Here is an 11,883-nt window from a genome sequence, read left to right as displayed (position 1 = left end):
ATTTCAAAACAACTTTCCCAGCCATTCCCTGACTCCCTTTCCAGCCCCCCCACCTCCCTTCCACTTCACCTTCTGAGCCTCCAATCAGATTCATCCTTCCCATCAACCAACTAAGTCATACCTACCAGTATCCACCTATCACCATTCTGCTCCTTCCCACCCCCACCCCATACCCCACCACTATCTGCAGCTCCCCCTACCCCCACATCCAGTCCTGAAGATGGGTAATACACCAAACCGACATTTCCTCCAGATGCTGCCTGGCTTGTTGTGTTCTTCCAGCCTCTTGTGTCTATACTTTGGATTACAGCATTTGCAGTTTGGCTCTAGACAAAGGAGTGCTCAGAGGAGTTTGGGATGTTAAGGGGTGATTTGATTGAAGTTGCAGACTGAGTAGTAAGGGGGAACTATTTACACTTGTTACAGAGTCTAGGGATGTGTATTAAACCCAGATTTTCATGAGGGGTAAAAGGAAACTGTTTCACATGCACAAGTGAAATCCTGTGGATGTGGAACATGGAGCAGACCTGGCAGCACAGCCAAAGCAGCAAGGCTCAACACTTTCACCAGAGGTTACAAACTCTTCAAACAGCAAGCAATGCTAAACCCACTGTAAGTCAGACTGGCTCTAGGGACAAGACATGGTGGTGGAGTTACATTATAGATCAGCCATGAGCTTATCAAATGGCAGAGCAGAGAAACTCTACATTCAATACTTGCTCCAAGGACCAATCTAAGACAGAGTTTGTATCACTGTGGCTTTTCTTCAACAGTTGGATTTTAGCAAAGCTTTTGACATGACCTTACATTGAGAAGGTTAAAGCACATGGAATGGAGGGAAGCTTTGTGAGATGGATCAGAAACTGTCTTAGTCATCGGGCACAAAGGGTAGTGGTAGAATGCTGTTTGAGAGACTGGAGGCTGGTGTCCAGCATGTATCACAAGGATCAGTACTGGGACCCTTATTTTCTGTTATATGCTTAAATGATGTGGGCGAAAATGTGAGGAGAATGTTAAAGCAAATTGGAAAACAATACCAAGATTAGTAGTGGTTAGTAGTGAAGATAACTGTAGGTTACAGGAAGATTATAGACAATAGTTGCTGGAGTAGGCCATTCGGCCCTTCAAGCCAGCACCACCATTCATGATCATGGCTGATCATCCACAATCAGTATCCTGTTCCTGCCTTATCCCCATAACCCTTGACTCCACTAGATGGCTTGGTCAAATAGGCAGACAGAATTTTACCCCTGCTAAGGACACGGTGATACACTGTAGAAGAAGAAACTTGAAGGAATGTTTACTAAATGGCTGGATACTGAGTAGCTTAGAGGAATGGAGGGATCTGGTGGTAACTATTCAGATCCCTGGTGTTGGCATGAATAGGATAGTTAAGGCAGCAAATGGGAAACCTGCTTTCAGTTGTGGCATAGGGTACAAGAGTAAGGAGGTAAACTGCAAGTGTATTGGGTTGGTCAGGCCACAACTGGAGTACTGTGCATGACTCTGGTCACCTCACCACAGGAAGGTGTGATAGCGCTAGAGGGGAGGCAGAGGAGGTTCACCAGGATGTTACCGGGATGGAGAAATGGAGCTCAATTGACTTGGATTGTTTTCTTTAGAGCATAGAAGGCGGGGGGGGGGGGGGGGGGGGGGGGGGGGGGGGGTAGGTGGGGGGAAGAGAGAAGAGAAACATGATTGAGATGTAAAAGTTTGGGGGGTATGGACAGGGCAAATACAGCACAGCTGGTCCCCTTGGTTGAGGGGTTAATCACAAGGCAGCATCATTTTACAGCAAGGGGAAGGAGATTCAACAGTGATCGGGAAAACATTTTCAGCGGGTAGTAGGAATCTGGAATGCACTGCCAGGGAAGGAAGTGGAGGCCAACGACCTTAGAACCTTAAAAATATTTAAATGAACACTTCAAATATCATGGAATTCAAGGATATGGGACAAGTGCAAGAAATTGGGATTAGCACACTTAGTGGTAGTTCTGTCAGTGCAGACTTGATGGGCTGTAAATCTTTTTCAGCTCTACGTAATTCATTCACCTCCACACTTTGAGCTATGTCTGATTGGCATGAGTAACTCGACTTTAAATCTTAATGCAGGCCGGAGGTCCCACGCTGGGTACAAGGAGATTGCCTGCATTAAAGCTGTCTCAGTGGCAAAATGAACAAGGAAGCAAGCAGCTGGACTGGGAAAGTGAAACACACAAGGACAATGTTTAGGGATGCCCACCTAACAAACCTCAATGATAGCTTGCAATCATGGAAAGGAACCAGAACATGGAAGACATGCTAACCAGGAAGGGCCAGTTTCAGTTATTTAGGGAAACTGTAGAGAAACAAACAAATTGAATTGATGCAGTTTGGGAGGATCAATATACAAAGTTTAAGAATGGCTAATTATGGTACACAGTTCATGGAAAAATTCCTTTTTTTATTAATTTACGTGAAGGTATTGCTGGCTTGGCAGCATTTATTGCTCATCACTAATTATCCTGAGGGTAGCTGAGTGTCAATCACATCGCTGTAGGTCTGGAGTCACATGTTTCTTTCCCTAAAGGGGCATTAGTGAATCAGATGGGTTTCCCCCGACTGACAACTGGTTCATGGTCATCGTTAGAGTCCTAATTCCAGATTTTTATTTGAATTCAAATTCCACTACCTGCCACAGCAGAATTTGAACCCAGATCCTCAGAGCATTACGGGTCTCTGGATTAACATTTCAAGGGGAAAATACCATTTACCTTCCCCGGTTGTAGGAAAGATTAGTAAACTGACCACAGCACCATGGAATCGGGGCATGAGAGCCTAGGGATTGAAAACAATGTAGTTTTAACACAAGGGAGATAATATCTGGGGGACAGATACTGTTCTGGAATTATCCTCTCGGCTGCATGGAGACCCGAGTTACCTGCATGGTACCATCTCCTCAGGCAGGGAGGAATGAGGAGGATTAAGGTGCAAAAAGCTCCAGGGCCTGACTTATTGGAGTTTTCTAATTGAGAACACTTGCAGTTAGAGCAGATAAAATTGGGATTTTTCCAAGAATACCCCTTGACTGAATTTGCTGGAGAAAGATTAGAGAGGTACCTCTTGTAAAAGGAGGTGGAGCAAAAGCCAGAAGTACAAAGGCCAGTGAGCCTGACAGGTTTTATCTTGGAAAATGCTGGAGCCTCCAATCTTAATGCTTTTAGGAAAAGCATTCCAAAGAGGGCAAGACCATATGGTGTTAGCAGTGATAAATTGCAGGGTTTTACAGGAATGGTTAATTAGGTTTGACAAAGCAGCTCAAAATTACAAAACATGAGCTAGTCAGGAAATTAAGGGAACAGAGTGGACACCAAAAAGTTAAGCCAGAGAGCAACCATTATATCAGGTGCTGGAACAAACAATGAGTTGTTCACTCTGCTCTTGTTCCCATTTGTATCCTGAACTGTTTCGATTCACAAAATCTCTGGTGTGGAAGCAAGCCATTCGGCCCAAGTCCACACCTGACCACCTGAAGTGCATCCCAAGATAATAAAATGTGAGGCTGGATGAACACAGCAGGCCAAGCAGCATCTCAGGAGCACAAAAGCTGACGTTTCGGGCCTAGACCCTTCATCAGAGAGGGGGATGGGGAAGAGGGAACTGGAATAAATAGGGAGAGAGGGGGAGGCGGACCGAAGATGGAGAGTAAAGAAGATAGGTGGAGAGAGTATAGGTGGAGAGGTAGGGAGGGGATAGGTCAGTCCAGGGAAGACGGACAGGTCAAGCCCACCCAGACACACTCCCTACCTAATCCCTGTAACCCTGCATTTCCCATGGCTAACCCACCTAGGCTGTATATCTGGGCTTTGGGGGAAGAAACCCACACAGACACTGGAGAATATACAAACCTCAGCACAGACACAATCACCCAAGGCTGGAAACAAACAGGTCTCTGGTGCTGACAGGCAGCTGTGCTAGCCACTGAGCCACCATGCAGCATGGCAAGTTGCTAAATTAGCCTGTCCCAGTGTCTGGTTTCTTTGGCTTTGATATCCAGCAATCATCAATCCATACCAGGTCCAGCTTTGTCCCTTCTGCACAAAGATAAGCACTCCATTGGTTGTTATTTTTCTGTGATACCCATGATCCTCAACTGCAGCCCAACCTGGCTTTCTGTTCCATTTGCTGCTCCCTGTGAAACCCATCGTTTGTCCATTTCATGGAAGTTTGGTGGAGTCTATTCTAAGTAGAGACACCACTGACACTGCCAGACCTGCAGTTTCTCCAGCAATTTTGACCTCAGACCTCAAGCATCCAATGTTTGATTTCCTCGTTTTAATGTCACTATTTGCACAACTTACTATAGTGCCAAGCTCTGACACCAGAGAATATGAATCATTGACTTTGTATTGGCAAATAGGTCAATAACAGCCACAAACCACTTTTCAGATGCAGCCCCAGATACTTGTCCTGCAACAGCCCATAGTTTGCAACAGCTTTAAATTTAGCTTTAGAAAAAGAACTGACTGCAAGTTTCTGCCCCAATTTTTTAAAGAAAGTTCTCTTAATTCATAACAGGTGGGAGATTTCAGGCGTAACACAGTTGTATAGAAGTGCTGGGCAGCCTTTGTTTTCATGCTGCAGCAAAAAGCTTAAAAAGTTAGATGAGGAGTCATTCCACATCCAGGGTAGCAGAGGCTTCAATCCTTGCCACCTCCATTCTGTTCAAAAAGGTGAAAGGAGAGGCTCCAGTGAACCAGTCTCAATCTGAAGCCTGGTTCAAATGAAGGCCAATACATCACTCCAACACATCCAAGACAAACACAGCCTCATTTACCTGCCTCGATCTTCAATCCTTTTCTTCCTCTTTCCAGATTTCTGACTCTTTGCACTGTGGGTGAGGCCCAGCTCGTGGTACAACGTGGGGGTGAAGGGGTTTACATTCACCGAAGGGACCCGGAGATGCTCAGGGCCATCAGAAAACCCCAGCGGCCGGCGAATCCTGGAGATGGGACCTTTGGTGGCAGCCGAGAGCTGACCAGCCTTGGAGAAGAGGCTCTGAAAAAAAAAAAAGTGACCTTCTAGATTCACCTGAACTCTGGCGGCCACCAGGATGGAGTAGAGTAGAAGCTTTGCTGAAGACTACTGGACTCCACATGAAGATCACCAGATCACTCTGGTTGGGTAGAGATGAAGCCAATGATATGACTTCAAGATCCATAAAGGAAAAGTCCAGAAGCCAATACTGAGAATTCTGATGACTCCCACATTCCCAGACACAGCACATTCTATCAAAACGTACAAAAATCCAAAGCTCCATACAGTAATTAGAAGAGTTAGTTCCCAAAAACAGACAAGTCACCCAGTGTGTTTAAAGTTTGCAGGTAATAAATGTAAGCCACCACAGCACAAGGCTTCTAGCTATCAGACAAAGGTTCAAAGCTTATGAAAATAAAAAGGCTCAAACAGATCTTAACTATATTGCAGACAAATCTCAAATTGTTCCTGGTCCAAGCCTGATTGTACTATTACCTGTTAGACTTAAAACTTGCAGATGTAAAATAGGTAGAAAGTGTTGATGCAAGGTTTAGTCAAATTAGGGAGATACCCAAATTTCTGCAGTTAAATTAGCTTACAAAGGCTAAGCTACAAGAAATTCACAAGTATATTTCCAGCAGTGAGAGCCATTTAGCCCTTCTGAATACTCAATTTGGGTTGTTGGGTTAAGTGCTTTGGAATGTTCAAAGTGTAAAAGTGTCACAATGTAGGGAATTTACTGCCAATTCACATTTGATAAATAGCTAAAAGGCAGTCAGATAATGCGCTTTAGTCTTGCTGGAATAAATAGTCAGGAGAGAACTCCCTGATCTTTACAGTGTTATGAGCTCCATTACATCCAGTTTAAGGAGGGGGTGGGGGATGCAGGGAAGGTCTCACTGGTTATATTGGACTCCCAATAAGTGAGCCAGTTATCTCCAGAGGAAATCATCTCCAACCATTAACCCCAGAATATCAGGATTAACAGGGAGAAACGTGTCAAAGTCTTCCGCACCATGGTTAAAGATCTTTGCAAAATCCTAACAGCATTCATGTCAAGCAGAACATCAAAAGTTTGTAGCTTCATCCAGTGATAACTGTGTGACCGCAAATAGAGACCAACTTGAGGGGGAGAAGATAACATGAACATCTTTCACAACACTCAAATAGCCAAAAATAAAACTTTTGCAGCCAACTAAATCCTTTCAATGCAAGTTACCATACTCAGACAGGAACAATGTCCCCCAAGTGGGCATGAGGTTTAGCTGGCTATTACTAGTTGATAGGACTAGAAACCTCTGGAGCATCTGATAAGTGTTACAGACAGCACAGCTTATTAAAACTGACATCACATCCAAACCCAGTTACCCTGCTCACCCTCCAACACTCAATCCTGGAGTTTGTGATGCAAGTCTATTTTATCAGATCAATTGCAATAAAATGATTCAGAGGCCTCAACTGAAATAGACCCACTTTCATACTCAAAAGAATGACAAAGTTAAAACAGTTTGATTTAATTAGTGTGGACTTAGAATCAAAGTTAATCATCAGGTGTATAGGAGATTACTGCCTTTACAGTAAATATGGTTTCAGATACAAAATGAGATTAGGTTAGCGACTAAAACCTTCCAAAGTTCAAAATGCAATAAGACTTGAGAAAGTCAGTCTGACTCAACTTGTGCGCTTCAAAATGGAGCCCTTGTAATTACATTTGACAGCAATAAGTACAACCATTTTATCGCGCAACAAGCCTAAAGCCAAGAACAGTGCCTCTCTTATACCTATTATACAGTGTATCCTCAACCACTAAATCAGACATTTCCATGGTAAAGGAAGATCAGTGGTACGAGCTATCCCAAACAGCCCTTACACTGGTAGAGGTGCCAAATAATACCAGAAGGTGCCAGGGAAGGGGAACACTGAAGGATACTTTTCACTTAACAGCCCCAACATTCACACTCATCCCAGATTTTATCAAAACACTGTCCATCACTTCCAATCTTCACTCATTTCAAAGCAGTGAAGGTGTGTATTATCTAGTGCAGGAACTTGGCACTTCAACAGCACTTTTAAAACCCACAATCTCTGCCATCAGGGAGAGCATGGGCAGCAGGCACATGGGAACACCAGGTTTTGCAGTTGCCCCAAAACCATCCTGACTCAGAACTAGCACCAAGTCAAGATCCTAGAACTCCCCTCCCCAACATCAGTTCAGCTAAATACACACTTCCTGTACAGGAAATAAGCTTGGGCTCCTCTTCTGCATCAGGAAGATGTTTCTTTACAGTTGCTATGAATATTCACCAGCACAGCTATTGGTGCAAAGTACAATTTGCTCTGGGCTAGGGGCTCACTTCTGTAATTAACCTTTCAATAAGGTCACAAAGCAGGCTCCATGGGGTAGGTCAGTTATTAGATTGATAATTATTCCATTACAGTGCGCATTTGCAAATTAGTTCATCAGGCTATGACAAAAGGAGAATAAATCACTGTCAAGTCTACAATTTAAAAGACAATCACTGAACTACAGCCACATCCTGAACTGCAATGATTTCTTGCAGAGGTCCCTCATAGGTTATGCTTTGGCAAGATAGCACAATTTGTCATCCCTACGTTTTCTTTCACTGCCTGATTCCCTAGTCCTAGCCTGGTCATACACATCTGAAGCCTGGATGGTGTTTTTTGTAACTAGAAAATCAGGAGTCAAGTTAGAGCAAGACATCAGGGGAAACCAGAAGATCAAATGGAGCTTATTACGTTATAAGTGTGCAAGTGTCTTAGCACAGGTGGGGGGAAAATGAGCAAATTTCTTTCTTAGCTTGCAGTTACAGAATCTTGCAGCAAGCAGAGACACTAAGTCAACAGCAGTAGTATTAGAGACACTAGGAACTGCAGATGCTGGAGAATCTGAGATAACAAGGTGTGGAGCTGGATGAACACAGCAGGCCAAGCAGCAGAGGAGCAGGAAAGCTGATGTTTCTGAAGGAGGGTCTAGGCCCAAAACATCAGCCTTCCTGCTCGGCCTGCTGTGTTCATCCAGCTCTACACCTTGTTATCTCAGCAGTAGTATTAGTATTGTTTGACACTAAGGGGAGCAGTAGCAGACAGGGATGAAAGGAAAGAGTCTATCAGATTAGGTATGGCAGACAAAACATGACGATTAAACAGAAGATTCCACAACTTTGGAGCAGCTGAAGGAGATCAACAAGAGATCACAGCCCAGACAGGAGCTATTTAGAGTGTGACAATAGAAATTATTCTAACCCATCCACACAGTGTCAGACAGGAAACAAGTTCAATGTATGAGGAACACCATTCAGCTTATGCACACAGTCCCCAGGAAGCTCTTGACACAGCATCCAACTGTCAATGGGATTCTAAACCAATTCTTTCTGCATTGCCCTCTGGCTTCACACAAACAGAGACACATTGCTCAATTAGGTTACCAGACTTCCAAGCAGTTAGCATTCAGCAGTGGAGAATGATTTTTAAAAGTGTATTCTATAAACAGATAAGTTTAGATAAATCTTCAAGCTTTTACCGTAGCTCAGAACCTCTCAGGCTCCCAGAACACATACACAACAACCATTATTGCCGATGCAGGCAAGAGTCAGATACTTGGGAACTCATGAATATTCCTCCTAAATAATGGTGAAGGAAGATGTAGGGGTGAGAAAAAGCGAACCTCCAAGTTAGTTGTAATCAGATAGGAGTGGAATCCCACGCGGTTGCGGTGGGGGGGGGGGGGTAGTACGAACGTAGGACAAACAAACAAACAAACGGTCAGTTAATGAGGAAGACAGAGAGCAAGTTGAAGAGACTATGGATCCACCTTGGGGGTGTAAGGTGTGTCACAGAGCCGCAGCTTCCTCCAATTCATACAGTCGATGGGGGTCCCGGGACACTCACTTCTCCCAGGCAGGCGGCTCCTGGCGCCCCGTGCTCTCCTCCTTTCGCCGGACAGAGGAGCCACTTCGGTCCCCACTGGGAAGCGGCTGAAGGGGGAGACACACGCTCTCCGGGAGGCCGAGGGGACTGTAGCTACTTCTTGGACTCGAAGGAAGTCAGACAGCTTGGCCTCAGCCACGACCACCTCCTCCTCCTCCTCCTCACTGGAGAAGTGCAGTTTCTGGGCGATAGCACTCACAGCAAAGCGGCTCATGTCTGATACTAGCCCCTTGGGCTACTACTCTCGCCTCAATGTTACTTGATAACTCAGAGACGGTGGTCTTGTGGGCAGCACAGTTTGGGGAGTGAGGGGGGTGGTGGGAAAGAAGAATTGGTGAAGAAAATTTGTTGAGGTTTTACGTACAAAAACCAAACAAACCCCCCCCTCCCTTTGAGCTAAGTATAAATAACCCGAATGCCTGGTCTCCTCTTTCTTATAGGTGACTCTCCAGCCTCGCCTATGTCAAGTCTTTTAAAACCACCTCGGATTATCATTCAGGCGGGAAACAGACAATTTCACCTGATTTCCGTCAGTATCAGCTCCCTAGTATGGGACACCCTGCCGTGTCCAATAGTATCCGTCCCCTCGCCGCTTGATACTAACTTCTTAGACATCATTGGCTAAAAACTGGCCAATGACAGATGGAGTTACATCACTGGACTCGTTAATCTGCTTCCCTAGGGTTTATAAAGGAAATGCACGCGGCGAGAAAAGCCTGTTGGGAAGCTAGTTTGGAAGTTTGTATCCTCTCTGTACATATACTTTAATAAAGTTTGTCATTCATAGTGTACGCTTCCATTTTATTTTCTGTTTCAAGTGCATGTTTTCTTAGCATGCACCCCTGTAGTTCCCCGATGTCTCTATCGGATGGTAGGAGGTTGCAAACTTCCTGTAGGGAGTGGGTGGTGGTCTTAAGGTAATGTGATGCAGGCCTTTGGCTTCTCATTCCTGGTCTTCCATACCCATTGAGAGACCCAGGTTTCCAGTCCCACCTGCTCCAGAAGTGTGTAATAATATCTCTGAACATGTTGATTGGGAAAATTAGAGTTAACAAATGTTTAAAAAAATGTAAATTTAAATAGTGTTTTGAACAGCTGTCTTGTGGTACAGTGGTAGTGGCTCTATCCCTAGACCTAGAGGCAAGGTTCAAATCTCACCTGCTTCAGAGGTGTGCGATACATTGCTGATCAGGTTAATTAAAAAAGATGTTAATATTGGGGGGGGAAGAATGTTTGCAAGGTTTATGTTTTGAAAGATTGTGGAAAAAGGAATTTATTTCAAATTTTGTGGTAATAATTTATGATGGTTTCTTTAAAAGAGGTTGTTGAAGGAAGGGTCGCCTGTGGAAATTGGAGATTTTTTAAATTAAAACTTCCGAGAAGTGACGACTGGGAACAACGACATGCTTTGCTTTTTATTTAATTATGCAATTACCTTCTAATGGTTGCCTGGCAGTGACTTGAAGAGAGCTTATTTAATCTGGTTCATTTGGAGGAAAGCTTGCCATGAACAGGCTACCCAGCTGATCTCTCCCATTCCTGAAAAAGAAAGGCTTCTTGATGAGTTCAGGGTGAAATCTACATATCATTTTGAAAAAAAAATGATTGGAAGAATATGCTAAGATTGTATTTTCTGAGCAAGTTCTGCAAGAGATGCAGGATAATGACCTGACCATTTGTATCAGAGCATTAGAGTAACTTGAATCCAGAATATTCTGCACTATACCCTTTTGTGTTCAAGATTAAACAGATTGACAAGATTTAGAGGCAAAAACATATATATCTTCGAATTAGAGATAATGGGAACTGCAGATGCTGGAGATTCCAAGATAATAAAATGTGAGGCTGGATGAACACAGCAGGCCAAGCAGCATCTCAGGAGCACAAAAGCTGACGTTTCGGGCCTCTGATGAAGGGTCTAGGCCCGAAACGTCAGCTTTTGTGCTCCTGAGATGCTGCTTGGCCTGCTGTGTTCATCCAGCCTCACATTTTATTATCTTATATCTTCGAATTACTACTTGCATACTATTTGGTAACCAATTTCTGCATCTTTATTGAATAAATTTGGTTATTATTTTGCATCGAGTTTATTAAGAAACCAAAATGATAGATCTTTATGTTTAAAACCTAATATAGACAAGATATTTAATTGGTCATCTTGGTAAATGGAAAAAGATATTTTTATTTTATGCTGTGATCCCTGAGTGTAGTGGGACTAGAACGATCCTGTACTGTCCTATACACTTGCATATAAGAGAGGATGTATAACAAACACAATGGATGCTAAGACACAGAGTCAGCACTGACGCTGCAATTTCTCACAATTAATTTAATGCTTGGATGAAGGGATAAATTAAGGGATAATTCTTTATTTTGCAAGCAACGTAGAAATAGTAAAAAAAAGCCAGTTGTAAACAGGATTTAAGGAGATCGCAAATGGATATAGCAGTGTGAAAATATCTCATAAAAGGAGTGTAATGTAGGACATTTGTAAAATTGCCTATTTGGGTAGGAAGAATAGAGAAGAAGATACATCGTCTAAATGGTGATAACACAGTGTGGAGCTGAAGGAACACAGCAGGCCAAGCAGCATCATAGGAGCAGGAAAGTTGATGTTTTGGTTCAGGACCCTTCTTCAGAAATGGTGAGAGATTTCAAAGCTTGAGATCCAAAGGGATGTGGGATTACATCTAGAGTCCCTCTTTTTGTGGTCTATAAATTATTTCCTTTCTAAATTTCGTTTTCTTTTGTTTCTGTCCCGAATTACAAAGACCAGCACGTACAGGAACAGGCCCTTCGGCCCACCAAAACTGCGCCAACACCGGAAGGGCACAAATATCCTGGGAGGGAGATTTGGTCAAGCTGTATGGATGGTTTAAACTAGACTGGCAGGGGATGGGGAACTGGATTTATAATTCA

General features: G+C 43.6%; 1 protein-coding gene across 1 annotated transcript in view; it reads right to left on the bottom strand.

The window, feature by feature from the left end:
- LOC125460916 (wee1-like protein kinase 2-A) overlaps positions 1-9,178 on the bottom strand; it is a 33,399-nt gene extending 24,221 nt beyond the window's left edge. The window contains exons 1-3 of the mRNA XM_059652622.1: positions 8,849-9,178; positions 7,630-7,704; positions 4,817-5,037 (exon numbers count right to left, since the gene is read on the bottom strand). Of these exons, the coding sequence (XP_059508605.1) occupies positions 4,817-5,037; positions 7,630-7,704; positions 8,849-9,178 (626 nt within the window). The remainder of the gene's footprint in view (positions 1-4,816; positions 5,038-7,629; positions 7,705-8,848) is intronic.
- Positions 9,179-11,883: the final 2,705 nt, after the last annotated feature.

Source organism: Stegostoma tigrinum, chromosome 18 (assembly GCF_030684315.1).
Source record: "Stegostoma tigrinum isolate sSteTig4 chromosome 18, sSteTig4.hap1, whole genome shotgun sequence".
NCBI lineage: Eukaryota > Metazoa > Chordata > Chondrichthyes > Orectolobiformes > Stegostomatidae > Stegostoma > Stegostoma tigrinum.
Note: the sequence above shows the minus strand (reverse complement) of the source record. Positions and strands in the feature narration are given on the sequence as shown.